The sequence below is a fragment of the Stigmatopora argus genome, chromosome 19 (assembly GCF_051989625.1).
Source record: "Stigmatopora argus isolate UIUO_Sarg chromosome 19, RoL_Sarg_1.0, whole genome shotgun sequence".
Classification (NCBI taxonomy): Eukaryota; Metazoa; Chordata; class Actinopteri; order Syngnathiformes; family Syngnathidae; genus Stigmatopora; species Stigmatopora argus.
In genome coordinates this window covers 8,886,650-8,902,269 of record NC_135405.1, presented here as the reverse complement: position 1 = coordinate 8,902,269, position 15,620 = coordinate 8,886,650, and the positions used below count along the sequence as shown (strand labels likewise).

Sequence of the window (15,620 nt, the reverse complement as noted above, 5' to 3'; positions counted from 1 at the left end):
TTTTTTGGGTTCAAAACATTTGAATGTGTACAGTGTTTAGTGCCTTTTTTTATTTAGTGGAGCCTCGTCAGCAAATTATTTATTCTATCGTTGCTGTTGTTTCTGTTCAATCTTGTGGTATGGTGTGTGTTTGTTTTGTATATAATGTTTTGGCCTCCAGTGTAATGCAAAGTAGCAATTCTAACTTTCAGACCATCCATTGCCTGGGTGCATTTGTTATTTGTGGCTTAAAATGTCAGTTCTATGGGCAGGCCACCGGACCTGAGGAGTATGTTTTCAAGGGAGTGTGTGTATCAGCTGTGGCATTGTGAAATTGCACTGCGGCTTACTGCGTGGCATGGATACGACATGGGTTTCATGAGGTGTCATTAAAGCGGAGAGTGTTGTCGTCTGCAGGCAAAGCTGTAATGGGCTGTTTTCCATTGATTCGTTCAGAGCGTCACCGTGTAAACAGACCTAAAAGACTCAATCATACTAATACAAAATGAGTCCATGGATGATTGGTGGTTCCTATTAGCAAGGACTTTGGCAACTTTTTTTTACGCCATATTAGATCTATCATGTTAAACGAAAATGTGAATATCGAGGCACTGACAGGCGGGGATTCAATGTCGCAGATGTTGCTTCAATTGACTGATTGAACTTCCATGTGCTCCAGATGACGAATGTGCCTTGAATTTGCATCCTCCACCCCAAGCCCTGCCGCATGCCCATCAATAACGAGCCGACGTCGACTTCTATTATGCGCCGCGTGGGCCGTCGCCGCATTCAAAATTAAATCACACAGAGATGAATTTGCCGACGTCGAGCAGGATGGAATAGCTTGATAAACATGGGCGACAGATACGGCGCATTGGTATTCAGGTGCGCCTCGACACGTAGGCCTCGGGTCCCCCCCCAGGCTGATAATATTCGGCTCGGGGGAGAGGGGGTCAAAGGGTCGGAGGATGATTGGCGGGGGGCTGACGCGATCAGACGATTGGAAACGGACTGACTGAGGGTCTGATGGGACTGAAGTTTGCTGACTGATGAAGTGACCATGACTCGCCCTGTTCCTGGATGACGCTCTTAACTAACGCCAATCTGCCATTCTCGTGTCCAACATCAAAAAACATCAAAATGTTGATGTTTATTTATTTATTTATTTTTCCGAAACGCTAGATTGGCATCAACAGAGGAAATCCTGGTCATGTTAGGATAGCCTTGGATCAATGGATTTAACAAAACTGGTGTTTTGATCCTTAAAGTTTTCAGTCTTTAGACTCTAACATTAAAGATGGCGTAATCTATTTCAATCGAAACAGCTTGTGCCCTGCTGTGGCAGTTTTGTTTTTCTTTTTACGTTCAATTTACTACCATTCTTTAAAACTACGTTCTTGACACGTATTTGTTTATATACTAAGTTTGTGTAAAACTTCTTAGCCTGTTCTGTATCAGCACCTATGCTATAGGGATATATAACTTTGTTTTTAATTAAAGACGTAATGACTTCAAGGATTCCAAAGAATCTTATGGCGCTGCTATAAAATGAAATGGAAAAAAAAGATTGGCAAGGATCAATTAGCAATTTGTTAAATGAACGTAAATAATAAATGTGGTCACTCGGGATCATTCATAATTAAGCGGCTTCTCATCAATATAACGACGAGGTCACAGGGGTACGGGGCGTCATCATTACGACTTGAATTGATGTAACCATGGTTTCAACGTGGGCGCAATCCAATTTCTGTCTCTTCAGTTTACAGCCTAATTTAGTTACTATAGGAATAAAGATTTAGGAAATCATCCGTAAATTCATGTCATGATTTGAGAGAAAATATTCTATCAGAGTTGTTTATTTAAGTTAAAGTTATAGTAAGGACTGTACGCCTCAATGTTTGGGTCATCGATCATTTCGGATTAGCGAAGCACTGTTTGGCTTCGTACTAAAAAGAAAAGGGTTTTTATTTCGCATCCCGGTCAAAATCACTTTTACAGAAGCGTTGCATGAGTCTGCATCTCCGGAGCTATTTGCGAACGTGTGAGAGCACGTAAAACTGCAATGTCAGGAGGGAAGACCGACTGGGAGGAATGAGAGTTGAGAGTTCTATTGGCTGTTTGAGGCTGTTTTTCAGGAAAACTGCATGTGTGGGAATTGTGATTTATTCATGGAGGCGAGGAGATGAAAATAGTGCAATGTGTTAGGAGAAGAAAAAGTAATATTGTTTGGGCTTTCCCAGTAGATTAAGACTTGTTAGAGAATCGTTTTTCACATTCCAAAAAATCCACACGAACCCTTTCCTAGATCCCGCAGCTAATAATTACATTTTCAAAATGCACTTTCGTCAGTTACGGATTGTTTTTCCCAGTCTTATTTGTTGACTAATTTCAGTTCAGTGTGAACCCTTCGGCAATGGTTTCTATAGATTTTTTTTTACATGCAAATGAGACCTCTCTAATGGTTCTTTGTGATATCTGAGTCAATAATCTTTGATTGTAGCTAATAAGGCTTATTTGCATATAATTAGGGATAAATTATCAAGCATTATTCCTTGACAGTCACACTGACGGCTTGTTTGTACTCGTGTTGCTTCCAGTATGAACACCGTCTCATTAGTGCAACTCCGGTGCCAACAGCACTGCACGATAAGGGTCGTAACCCTTTGAATTAATCTGCAATTGGCATTTCTATTTTCTAAGCGCATTCATCAGATAAAGGTCAAGGGTGACGTGGGGTGAAGGGGTGGATGAGGGGCTCAACTCGATTGCCATTTTGATGATTAAGATGTTTAAACGTGTTTTGGATGCTTCATTTGTCATCTGATTGAGGCTTGTTAACATATTGGCAAGGAATTGTTGTGGAGAGCATCCAAGTGAAAATTAAATGTCTGCACTTGGGCTTGTATTTAACGACATAGTATACTGTGCTTGGCAGATGTACGTATTACACCAGCTGACATAAAGACATTTTTTAATGGAGTGGTCAAATACAGACTTGGTGCTGAAGCATTATATTCAAATTACTATTAAACACCGTTTTTTTCTTCAGGAATGCAAGGAAAATAGTGTTATATTTTTTGAAAAGATGGCAAATCTTCAAAATGGTCTTAAAACTTGGATACCCGCCCAAATTTGATCGTGCCGTCAAAAATGTTCATAACGGTGTCTGACTAGATTTCTTTTCTGAACTGTGACTGAAGTTTTTTTTTTTTTTTACAGTTGCAAAGTCTGGCCAGGCATCTATAGCAATCATGGCTCAGTCAGTAGCATAAATAAATGTGGAATTAGTGATTAGCTTTACTCCTCGTTAAGCACCAGGGTTTTTTATTCTTACGACTTATCAAGTCCAAACGCGCAAAGCGGAAAATCAGCAAAAAAGTTTTCACCTCAAACTGCTTTATGGCTACTACCCAGCTTATTTACCCGAATGTTCAAATCCCATTAACCCAAATTTATGGCTACCAAATTGATGCCAACTGAGTTTTTTGCACACATTTTGCAGAAAGCTATCCAATGCTAGAGTCCTGTTATATTTTCTGCATGTATAACGATTTGTCCTTTAAATTCTTTAAGTACAATCAAATAATTTCTCAATGTGCCACGACAAAGTGGCGGGGGACGTCAGTCTTAATACTATTTGATTAATAAAAGGAACAGAGTATAGGTATGAAAATAAATATGCCAGGTGCACAAAACAAGAAGAGATGCATTAGGAGCAATCACTGTTGCTCTTCTGGGTATTGTCTCACTGTGTGTAAAACAAGGAGGTGATTAGAACCTAATTGAGTGCTTGTGTAATATGCACTTCTGATAATATATTAGTAAAACTAGACTCTCAGAAAGATCGGCTTGAAAATGACTCTCTAAAAAATCCCCTATCTTCTCCTATACTGTCCCATCCCCCTGCAGATCTCCGAGTTCTGAATGCCGCTAGAGTCCCGAGTCCACGTCAAGGAATCACCCATCATTAAAAAGCGAGTCTACCTTTTACCACGTCTGTTGCTATGGAGAATCTCAGTGAGCTGCAAAATCCCTTGCTGGACAAAAATAGCAAGCATATGGTGAACGGTTACGGAGGGGACTTTCCAAACAACCAGTGTCAGGAGAACATCATCAACTACTTCGGTGGCCAGAGTGGCGGTGGCGGTGGTGGTGGAGGTGGCGGCGGCGGGGGGAAGCCGAGCAATGCGGTAAGCGGTGGAGGAGGCTACAATAGCAACGGCAAGATGAAGTCGCAGCAGCTCTTGGATGCCACTTCGCTACATTTGGCTGTGGAGGCTTTCTATAGGCCCAACTTTATTCTATACAAAGAGGACAATGACAGCGTCAAGGCCAAGGAATACCAAAGTGAATGCTGCGAGACCACCTTCACTGAAAAGAAGGCCAAAGAGACAACAAACTCGACCGGCGGAGACACAGGGGGCTCGGAGGACTCGCAGATGAAGGTGCCGGAGGACGGCGAACATGTAAAGATCCAAACGGTTTCATATGAGGTCGAGGAAGAAGAGTACGTTGAGTATGAGGTAAGGCCATAAAGGAGTGTTTTTTAAAGGCCAAATTTAAGCTTGTCCTTATATCACTGCTGTTATTGTTGTTGTTGGCTGTTTGTAAACTATCATGTTTCATTTATTTCTTCTTTACATTATAGTTAGATGATTGGATCACCATCAAACTGCACATTTCATGACATTCAATGAGGATAAGTAGTATAGAAAAATGACAGAAATTGGCATCTTCCCAAACACGAAATCAGCTAGACCTACTGACCTTCTTTCTGCAATACAACCACACAGCTGAAATCCAACTGAAATAAATGATCAAAATGGGCCGGCTAAAATAGTTTTGCGATAAAAACTGCAGGAATGTCACCATACTAAGAGCAGGGACAAGAAAACGGAATATCAGCACTTGTGTAATAGTTTTGTTAGTAAATAAGGAGTTGGAAAGATTTAAGTGGTGCCAACTCCCAAGGTGTTCAAACACCATCAGCCTCTCGCTCATGTTTCTTTGAGTTTTTACGGTTCTCCATTTCAAAAAATGAATAGACACATGAAACACATCATCATCAAGGTTTTCCAGGAAGAGGAAAATACTCCATGGGGCTCATTATGTAGTACACGACTAACTCCATCGACCGCTTGCCTCTGGTCTGACATGCGAAAGAAATCCCATGAATACTCTACAAGATTGCTTGATCCGGGATGGTTTAATTTGGGAACAAATATCTGGATGAGAATATCTTTATTAAAGCAGCACAAACGACATGTTTAAGAAACGTAAAATTCCTGTATCACTGAAAAAGCCACAGAAAGCATTGCTTCCAACAACCCTTGTCTTAACTGTTAAAAAAAACAACGAGGGGATCAACTCAATTCAACATAATTTCTACTGCAGATGAAACAAAATGTCCACAATCGGTTAAGCGACAGGCAATAAAACAATGTAACAGGTTGCCAAACCCACATGCTCCTCTTTCATGACCATTTCATGAGGATACTACAGATTGGCTCTCGGTTAAAAGGTACAATTTAGACAAAAAGAGAGGGTTCCCAGGCCATTGTGTGGGATTTCAGGATGCACATAAAATGCACTATTACCTTTACAGGTGATTCGCCGTTTCAGTGGATTTTGCACAATCTATTGTGTTCACAAACAAGGGCACGATTGATAGAGTGTCCACAGGACGTTGCAAAGAAACAGAAAGAATGAACGAGCCACGGAAAGACATAGATTGCTATAAATGTTTGGGTTCATTCATGGAGGAGGCACCTGTTGTGATTTTTGCTATTCAGCTTCTTGCTAGAAAACTGCATCGTGTGTAGCATAAATTAAGCTCACCTTTAAAAGTTGCATGGGAAGAACATCCTAAAATCTCATCTATAACAAGACAACTTTATAACTGTGCACCAAGGCCTATAAACACCACAAAAGCCACAATAGTACTTTATTCAAACCTCGATATGATGACCACGGCAAGGTTTAGTAATCTTTTTAAGGGACAAATTGTCGACCAGCAATTAAGATGTGCTAACTCATGCGGGGAAACGTGTTAAATGGTAACGTCAGCGTAATAAGGCTATCAAAGATGGAATTTGACATGCTTGTTAGCGATTGTAGCTTCACGGCCGAAGTGTACACGCTTCTCTGTTTGATCCTTCCGCCTTCCGTCTATTAAAATTATCCGCCGTTTTCCCCTGAATACAAAATAGCACCTGAGCCAGAATTGAGGCAGTGTTTGGATTTTGCGGCCATCTGTTCCCCCACTCCTGGTGCATGAAATCTGCATTTATTAATGCGTTTCATATTTACTCGATGCTGTGAGCATGTGGTCTCGCTGCCTAGGCGTAATTCATCAGGATGAAAAAAAAAACGGTCTCTTCACAGATTTGATCAATGCTCCTTTTGGTGAAAACCAGGTCAAAATCAATAGTGGCGTTTTTGAATAGCTGTATCCCGCAATATTGAACATAATGGCTGGTGAGATTGGAAGGGCTATTCATATTCACTATGGGGAGAAAGACGACGCTTATACCGTCATTAAATCTAAAATGTGGTCACACCTCAGTTCATTGCACACATATTGTTAGCCCACTGAAAGGCCGGCAGCTAAAGCCGTAGTCATAAATTCTCATGAAATTTTCCACAGGTATCCTTTCTCTCATTTAGCAATAAACGACAATAACGACTGGATGATTTCAATGCGGTTGTAAGTGCTGGCTTTTGCGATTGATTTGACCACTGGCTGTCCCCCACTAACGGATGATATTTATCCCGTCGCACGTCGTGTCTCACCCGCCTATAAAAACCCTAAGTGTCCCTCGGTGACTCTGGCAATGTAATAGCCTCGTGTCAAAATATACGACCGGGGGGAAAAATATGCAGTTAAACCGAGTAAGCAGACGTTTGCCTTGAAATCGGATGTGGTGAGATAGATAACAAAAACAAAAAAACAAATATAACCATTAGTCTTAACCAAGTCACTACTCTATGAAAAATAAAGAAAAGTATGTATGATAATTCTACTTTATGCTCTCCAGTTGCTGATTTATTGAGCAGGCAGGTTGGGGCTCTCCAAAATGTCACAAATGTTTTCATAGCAGCCTCGTGAAAAAAATTGCAAACCATGAAAATGTTTTCAGGGCAAAAATGACTACTCATCTAAAAATATTGAAAAAAATACTATGCAATATAAAGTGTCTGACTGACCTTAAATCCAATGTATTATTATTAATGAATCGACTCCAAAAGCTGCTTATGTCCTTCTCAAGAACTTATTACGGTCATAACTTTGACGTGACATTTTTGTTCTAATTCTTCCCGAATTTATTGGATTGCATTTTTCACGTTAATAGTTCCCCATTTTTAACTAAGATCAATAATCATAAATGTTCTTTCTTCACTTCACTGAATACGTCAAAAAGTGTCAGCAGAAGGCGCCGGCAAGTTTGAGGGAACATTTGTGAAAACAAACGTGCTCTTGAGAGCTTCAAATTATTCCTGGGAAGGAATAAACGGTAAAATTAATTATCGCACATTGTCACGTTCGCCTGTCATAAATAATAAATTGTATTGCAAAACTAAAACTCTTAAGTCAAAGCTGTGGCACAACTAACGCAAGGCACTATTGTTATTCAAACAATGTTTTTTAATACCTATATAATATGTGCGGGTTATTAGCTGGAAGTAAACACTGCATATGAATGATATTTGCCAGCAACAAAAACAAGCAGGAACAAAAAAAGAAAAAGAAAATTCACACATCCCACCCCCAAATGAATTGAATTCATGATCCCTTGTTATGATTGGGGCAAATTGGAGATCTGGCCTTCCCCAAAGAGTTGCCAGATGGATGTGCGCGACAAATCATCTTCCGCTTCAGGTTGCCGCGCAGCTAAATGTTTCTTTTAAAGCTGATACGGATGCTTTTGCAATCAGCAGAGAGGAAAATTCCCCTGAGGCTATAGCGCTTTTTTTGCCACCAAATGCAGCTAATTATATCCGCCTCTCATGGACGATATGCAGTTTCTAATCACATTTCTACAAATTACAGATGCACTGCTCAGTTATTTAGGGTGCCACAATCACTGAGCTCTGATCGCTCAACAAGAAATGTGTTTGTTGTCCTGATTTTTGATATTTTTGTTTTTGACTGTGCACAGAGGGAGGTTATGATTGCATCTTGCATATAAATGATGTCAACACTGCAGGTTTCAAAAATATATCCACTTTTTTTACTGCAACTCAATGGTATCATGCTGGCTTTGATTATTTTAAAGGTACATAAAATTACTAGCACTTTCATGTTTGGTGAAATATCTTTGAGTAGTTTGGCTATTCTTTTCTTCTGTTTGATTTTATAACAATCTGTTCCACTGGTGCTTAACTACTCAAACTGGGCATTTATCAGCCTGTAGTGTCACAGTAAAAAAAACCGGTACTCGGACGTTTGGTCGCCGGACGTTTGGTCGCCGGACATTTGGTCGCCGGACGTTTGGTCGCCAGACGTTTGGTCGCTGGACGTTTGGTCGCCTGGACGTTTGGTCGCCGGACGTTTGGTCGCCGGACGTTTGACAACATGTTTACTGTTGAAACCAGCTCTCAAAATTATATTCATGAGTGAGAGTTTAATATCTAAATATCTACTGTTGAAACCAGCTCTCAAAATTATATTCACCCGGGCGACCAAACGTCCGGCGACCAAACGTCCGGGCGACCAAACGTCCGGGCGACCAAACGTCCGGGCGACCAAACGTCCGGCGACCAAACATCCGGTCACGAAAAACCCCATTGTAAAACGCACTGATGTAAGAAAATGGGACAGTTGGCTTGAAGACAACAGCGAAAAATGAACAAAAGACAAGACCTATAATACGGGGATAAATATAGAAGCATTGATTACCATAACTCTTCCTATGAAAATCAATTCAAATGGTCATGGGGCTCAGAACCTCAAAGGTGAGGACCCTAGGTAGTGACAAAAAACACGAAACAAATTGAAATGCAGGCAAGAAAGCAAAGGCTAAGAAGCAGTACTTTACTTGTTAACCAAGTGTGGCGCAGTCCACAATCAATTGCTTTTCCTCCATCTCGCCTAATAGGTTCTTCACCTTTGACAATCTTCCAAATAGAAATGTAAGCAGCAATAAATGTATGCGCATGCCTCGCACATGGTGAACCAAGCTCTTCACCCTGAATCAAGGACTTTTATTGGCAGCGCAGGAATGCCACTCCCTTCTGGGAAATGGCCTGTCATAACACCTTAGAATTATTAAATCTTAAAACAAGCACTCCGGCTCACCTCTGAGGCCTTGGGCTTCTGAGCTAGCATAAATTAAAAATCTGAAGCAGGTGCACCACAACACATGGGTGGATGTCGCAAGAGAATACCACATGCTAGTTCGTATTATGCAGACACAGAACACGCTGCACTAGTCCGAATAACTAATTTGTCTTTGCAGTCTACCCAGTGTCCGATAAAATACGTGGTTGTTGTCACATTTTGTGAAAATGCAACGCACGCAGGTGGTACTAAAATTCCGACTGCTCAATTTTTAATCAATTGCGAAATCATCGTGGTAATTTCGCATTAGGGTTTGCTCTTTAATTCAGCCATGTAATTGAATTGCTGTTGGCAAGCTCATTCCTTTCTTTGGGTTCGAGTCTTCCGCATGCAAAGCAATTCATTTGTGTAATTTCAAACGAGGACTTTTGAGTTATGAGATCATTTAAAAGCCGGGGCTTGTTTCCGTTTGAAACTTTAAGTTGGATCCAGCTTTGTCCATGTCCTTTCGTGACATAATTTTCTGGCAATAGACTCAAAGGTTGCATGTAAAGAATGGATTCTCCTTTTGCCCATAGAAGCATTTATCCCATTAATTCTTCATCAGTACCCAAAAGCAAGACACCTCAAATTGGACTACCAAAACGATAGTACATCCTCAAGGGTCACCTTCATGACCCATGTGGATAAATATCAGGGTTATGTAAGTAAACATGAGAGAGCATGGTGTGAAAACTAAAGAAAAAAAAGGACAAGCCAACGTCGTTTAACAAATTTCTCAGGAGGATGGTGAAAGCATCAATTACCTCTTTGTTACCTGTCAGACTATTCCCTCACGTTGACAGGATTTACGCCCTGAGTGATTCATCTGAGCACAGCCTTCATCTGTCTGCATATTGCCATTGCTCTCCTCAATTCTTAAACATCTGTCCGATGCATTTCGACTTAGACGCAGATTCTGAATGGGGGTGCTGTACATTTTGGGAAGGGAGTTATAGACCCACGATAAGCAGTGGTGGAGGGATCGGTGGCACCTCGTGATGAATCTCTGCAAACATTTGCTAGATGACTCAGATAATGCACTTTCGGTAGCTTCCGCTGGACAACTCCAACGTCCAGCCTACAGGCCAGTTAATCTAAAATAAATAACAACAGTGCCAATATCCCAGCTTGCCTTGTTTTCTCACTTGCTCGATGAGGGTTGTTCAATGGATTGATCTTATTATGGAACATGAAAAAAAACTGGCAAGCAAAACTAGCAGGCAGAGGTGCAGGGAGGATATATGTAATTCTTTTGTATTTAAAGTATACATAATATGCCAGAATAAAGTGAATTAATCTCCTCTTATGTCATAACAAGAAGCATGGCATCACAAACCCACTTAAAGGGGAGGCCAAGGTGACTGCTCGTTGTCTGCGAATGTTTCAATTTGATCTTTGGTCATTCAAGTAAGAGAGATTTATTTTCGTGGACAGTATTAGGCAGCAACAATATGATTGCAGCTGTCATTCTGTAGAATTGAGACTATTTTTTTCCTGATATCTTTCAGTTGATACAAATTGCCTCAGCAGTGTCCAATTTGCATTCACAGTGTTTTTCTTGCTCACGCCAATCACTTTTTAGTAATAATACACTTGGTATTTTCTCCCTGGCTCTATTTTGGGAGTCCATTAAGATGACGTCCGTGCAACCATTAGTGGGGCAGGTGAGCAAATCTTGACCGCCCACTCGCTAATCCTGACATCGATCAAGGAAACGGGCCGTGCTGTTACAATTAAATTTTTTCATTCCCACCACGTATGAAAGGCTCCACATAGGTGGTCACACAATAGGGGACAGTAAGCTTTAAATACCGAGTAAATCAAAGCAATATGAGCTTCTTTTGATACGACAACTTCACTTGTTTTATTTGATTGCGCACAACAGGGGAGAAAGGATAGTCTTAACTCATAGAATGATAGAATGTGCTCATTATGAAGTCCTGGACCTTAACCGATTTTGTCAAATTGACATTGTTATTTCAGTCATGTTTTTTGCTCCTAATTTCTAAATGAAAGTCCGAAGTGAAAGTCATTGTGAGGAAAGGGACTTCGCCCTGATGTGGCCGCTTTATGAGTGCTCTTTAATTAAAATTAATTTGTCTGTGGCTATTCTGTCGTATTCCATCCCATTCAATTCCCTCCGTCGCAAAATCCATCACATCATTTTCTCTTCTTAGAACATTATGTCTTTAGATGTGAGTATTTAAGCCCCAAGCTAGGGCAAGAAAGAGGATCCAAACATTAAGACGAGGATTCCATCCAACACTTTAAAATAATTGAAACTTCCGTGATACATTAATTTGACTTGTTGTTTTTTCTTGAAGCGACGTGAAATAAATATTCACATTATCAGACAGACCACTAAAAACATGCCCGGATTAAAAGGTAATAAAGGGATTACATTGCCTTGTAAGGATGAAATGAAAAAAAATCTTAAGAATACTACTTTACTGTGGATTAGAATTCTGGTTGGATATAAAAACATATTGTTAAATTCTATTTTTGTACTCTTCTTTATTTATTTCTCATGTTCCGCCCTCGTGCTAGATCAACCTACAAACGGGATGATGTGTGCGGGAGGTGGCCTTAATCTCTAATGCCGTTTCATTACACAAGACATCTTGGCTTTGTTATTGGTGCCAGCATGTATTCATGTATGTGTGAAATATATATATAGTATACACACAAGGGTGAACTCATTGTGCTTCATTCAAAATGTACATTCACGCATAATTTCTTTTGTCATTCGACTGACAAAACATGGTATCACATTCTGCCAAAACTAATGAGAAACTAATGGGGCGAGACAAAAGTCCACGAAACAGATCCTTCATCTTACGAATAAGCAGGCAAAGATCCATTCGCCTTTCTCATTGTCTAAATGCACATTCTTTTTACTCCCACTCTAACTTGAGTCTCTTGTTGCCAAGTTCCCATTCTGGCAAAGATTCAATGCATGAGAGCCCTCATCAGTGATCACACTCCCACCAAGTGTGCGAGCTGATGATCACATTTCATATTAATCTGTCACAATGGAACTGTAACAAAAGCTTGGACCGTGAATTGATGTTTAGTCAGCTGACAGTGTACCAACAACAATGTACAAGACGACAATCGACTGAAACAGCTACTCAACAAAAGCAGTTTTTTTTGTTGAGACATTTGAATGTTTCAAATGATCCTTGTTTACGCGTGTAATAAAACATGTGGTTTGTATTGTACAGACAGACTGCTCCAGTGACAGCGAAAGTGAGGACAATTTCATCGTGGTGCCACCACGAGACCACCTGGGCTTGGCTATCTTCTCCATGCTCTGCTGCTTTTGGCCTCTGGGAATCGCAGCATTTTACTTCTCGCAGGGGGTGAGAGCACACACACCGAGGACATCGCACTATTACAACAACTAGTTGCACTTCTAGTAGAAAGTCTACTCCCCTAAAATGGGCCATCACACTGTTGGTCAAAGATTTTAAGAAATTTATGACCCAAAGGTTATAAAATACTGCAGTCCTAAAATACTGAGTGGAAAAAATACTGTTTTTACATACAGCCTCTATGAATGACACCAACTCTACTGATTTTGAAAAATACCAGACACAAAATATCAGGTTTATCTGAGTACTAAAGTAAGGAAACCTTTGGAGACTACTGAACCACACAATGTCCTGACAAGATCTGCAATTATTTTGGCGATTATCTCATCCAAGATGGAAGAATCTTATTGAAAAGTAGATGCAATACATTTTACCAGCAGAAAAGAAAGAACAGCAATCTCAAGGCAGAAACACAAAATTAAAAGCCATCAACACCAGAAGGTCCAATTGGTATATTTCAATCAACCGCCATATTCCTCCAGTGTATTTCGCTTGCAAGTCCCATAACAGAATATAATACATCTGATCCAGAGAATGCACAGTGCAGACGAAAAGAAAAACAAGTTAGCAAGCATAATGAGGTTTGCGGATGGCGGCTCGATGGCGTATTTGTCCCATCGGAAGGTCACCCAACACCGAAAGCGCGGCGCGAACAAGCTGCTTAACCATTAAAATGAAACCAATGTTGGATTACTGAAACCTGTCATGGAAGAAACATTGCCTTCTGCATTTGATTAGCAAGCAGAACCGAGTTCCCATTATTGCCACTAATGGTGTGACTGTGTTGTTTGGAGACGCTGACGAGTGTTGCGAGTCGCACAGATCGCTCTATTAGGCAAATGAATACCCTGCCTCCTATTAAGTTATCTGACCACAATAAATGTACGAGCAAATTACTGGGCGTAAATCAGTGCTTAAAAGATAAAGGCGGGGTTGCAAGGCGTGTTCTGTGTCAGCTACATGTTACTGTCCTGCAAAGGCGCATTTATGTGCTGTTTAGATAACCTGTATGGAGTGTTGCGTTCAAAGTAAAAGAGCTAATCCTGCCTTGTCACTTCCGGATAATACCAGGTACCACTGTGATTATCCTCACTCTAGTCCTCTTTGAGCTATTCTCCTAAAGGATAAAACGAATTCCCTGGTGAAGAGTAAATAAAGGAAACCCTTATTCTACATCATGAGTCAAAGTCAGATGTGGTCATCCATGCCATCTTGTGTGGCACGTTTGAGCGAATAAATTGTGCCTACTTAATGTTTGTGTGATTCTCACAGGCATGCACGGCTTGTGTTTGCAACAATAAAGCTGTGAGGTTTGTGACTTGCAATAAGCTGTGACACCCCGAGTCTTGTTGTTCGTTAGTGTCTTGTTCTGATGGATGAGTTCAATGAACTTTGGTCTTCACAGTTCCCTTCTTATTTGTTTTTGCTCGTCAAAATTCAGGTAGTAGCCTGCCCCTACATTTTGAGGTTGTCAATACCTGTCCCTGGGTTTTTCCATTAGAAAGGTACCATTTAATAGCACTGCCTGCAGTCCTTGACATTTTCCAACTAGTTTCCACGCCGTGTGCCGATGACCTTCTGCTTTTGGTCAAAAGACGCGTTTCCCAACTTGAATCAGTACTTCTAAGGAATCAACAGTAAAGCTTGTGTCATTACTACAACCTGTTGCCTGTCACCTATTGTTTTTTCCTGCATTTTCTTTTTTTGTGCTTTCTTCCAGACGACCAAAGCGGTGCACAAAGGCGACTTCCCCCTGGCAAACATTGCCTCACGACGTGCTCTGTTCCTGGCCGCCCTATCCATCACCGTCGGCACCGGCGTCTACGTGGGGGTGATAGTGGCCCTCATCGCCTACCTTTCAAAACCAGGACACATATAGTTGACGCCGGTATCCTCCAGAAAAACCCTAAGGCTACGATTTTTGAACGGTTATCCCTCTGCCCACCACTCCTTCCTTTTCCCAGAAGATACCCTGTCAGACCGAATTAGCACAGTGGATGGAAAGGGGCCAAGTTAAAGGGGCAGCAAAGACAAAAACTTTAGAGGAAATAAATGTTTTCCTCATTGGCGGCCCAATTTGCATTAAGCTCATTCGCCGCCAAACTTGTACTCTAAGGTTACAGAGGACAAAACAAATCTACAGGCCTCATCTCAACTAAAGAACAATAAGAACCATGAATTACCATCTTTGTTGTACTTTGAGCCTGCCTGGATTTTCAAGTAACTATCAAGAGACACCAAGACTGATAGCATCAATTCATTCATTTTATTTGCCCATGGAATGAAGTCACAACACCTGTCAATGCCCGTTAAACACAACTGCCTCACGCCAGATATGTTTGCGTACAAAATGAATGTAGTACTTTGATTTTGGTTTTTTTGCCCTCTGTTTAAAGTTACCTTGAAAAAAATGGCCTGTGGCAGTGAGAATTCACCAAGCGTCTGGGAAAAATTTCAACGAACCTGTGTTCAGCATTTGTGAACAAATGCTTAAGAAAAATCTCACATTTGTGTGTAATTAAGTAAAATAATGCCTAAGTCACCATTATTAGTTGGAGAAAAAACATAAATAAAAGCCAGTATTTCCCAGGAGCGAGCCAAAGAGCGATTTGCCACATTTGGGCTGAAAGTTTTCGGGCACCAAATTTTTGCACATCTATACTAGATGATGTCTTGCGCTTTGAGCTACTAAAACACACTCTAAAAAGTTTATGACTGCATCTCTTCATGCCCTTTAACTAACATAACATAACTTTACCAACTTGAGCCACTGCCACAGACTATTTCCTATTTTCAGTTCCAAAAAGTTGTGCATCAGAAGAAAAAACAAATCGTGAAGAAGCCAAAAAGTAATTTCGGAAGTTATAAATCAGGCAGATTCATCGACACGCTCCGAGAGTCTAGGGTTAAGAGGGCGATCAATTCGGTATGTTCTGTCCGCCCAC

General features: G+C 40.8%; 1 protein-coding gene across 1 annotated transcript; it reads left to right on the top strand.

Annotated features, from left to right (window-relative positions):
• Positions 1 to 3,889: 3,889 nt before the first annotated feature.
• syndig1l (synapse differentiation inducing 1-like) lies at positions 3,890 to 15,120 on the top strand. Its single transcript, XM_077587289.1, has 3 exons — positions 3,890 to 4,502; positions 12,526 to 12,663; positions 14,396 to 15,120. The coding sequence occupies exons 1-3, from the start codon at positions 3,984 to 3,986 to the stop codon at positions 14,552 to 14,554; spliced, it is 816 nt and encodes a 271-aa protein (XP_077443415.1). The 5' UTR covers positions 3,890 to 3,983; the 3' UTR covers positions 14,555 to 15,120.
• The last annotated feature ends 500 nt before the right edge of the window (positions 15,121 to 15,620 follow it).

Excerpts from the sequence above, each read along its gene's own strand:
- syndig1l (XM_077587289.1), top strand. The coding sequence starts at position 3,984 with ATGGAGAATCTCAGTGAGCTGCAAAATCCCTTGCTGGACAAAAATAGC. Across the intron at positions 4,503-12,525 it reads AAGAGTACGTTGAGTATGAG|ACAGACTGCTCCAGTGACAG; the intron begins GTAAGGCCATAA and ends TGTATTGTACAG. Across the intron at positions 12,664-14,395 it reads CATTTTACTTCTCGCAGGGG|ACGACCAAAGCGGTGCACAA; the intron begins GTGAGAGCACAC and ends GCTTTCTTCCAG.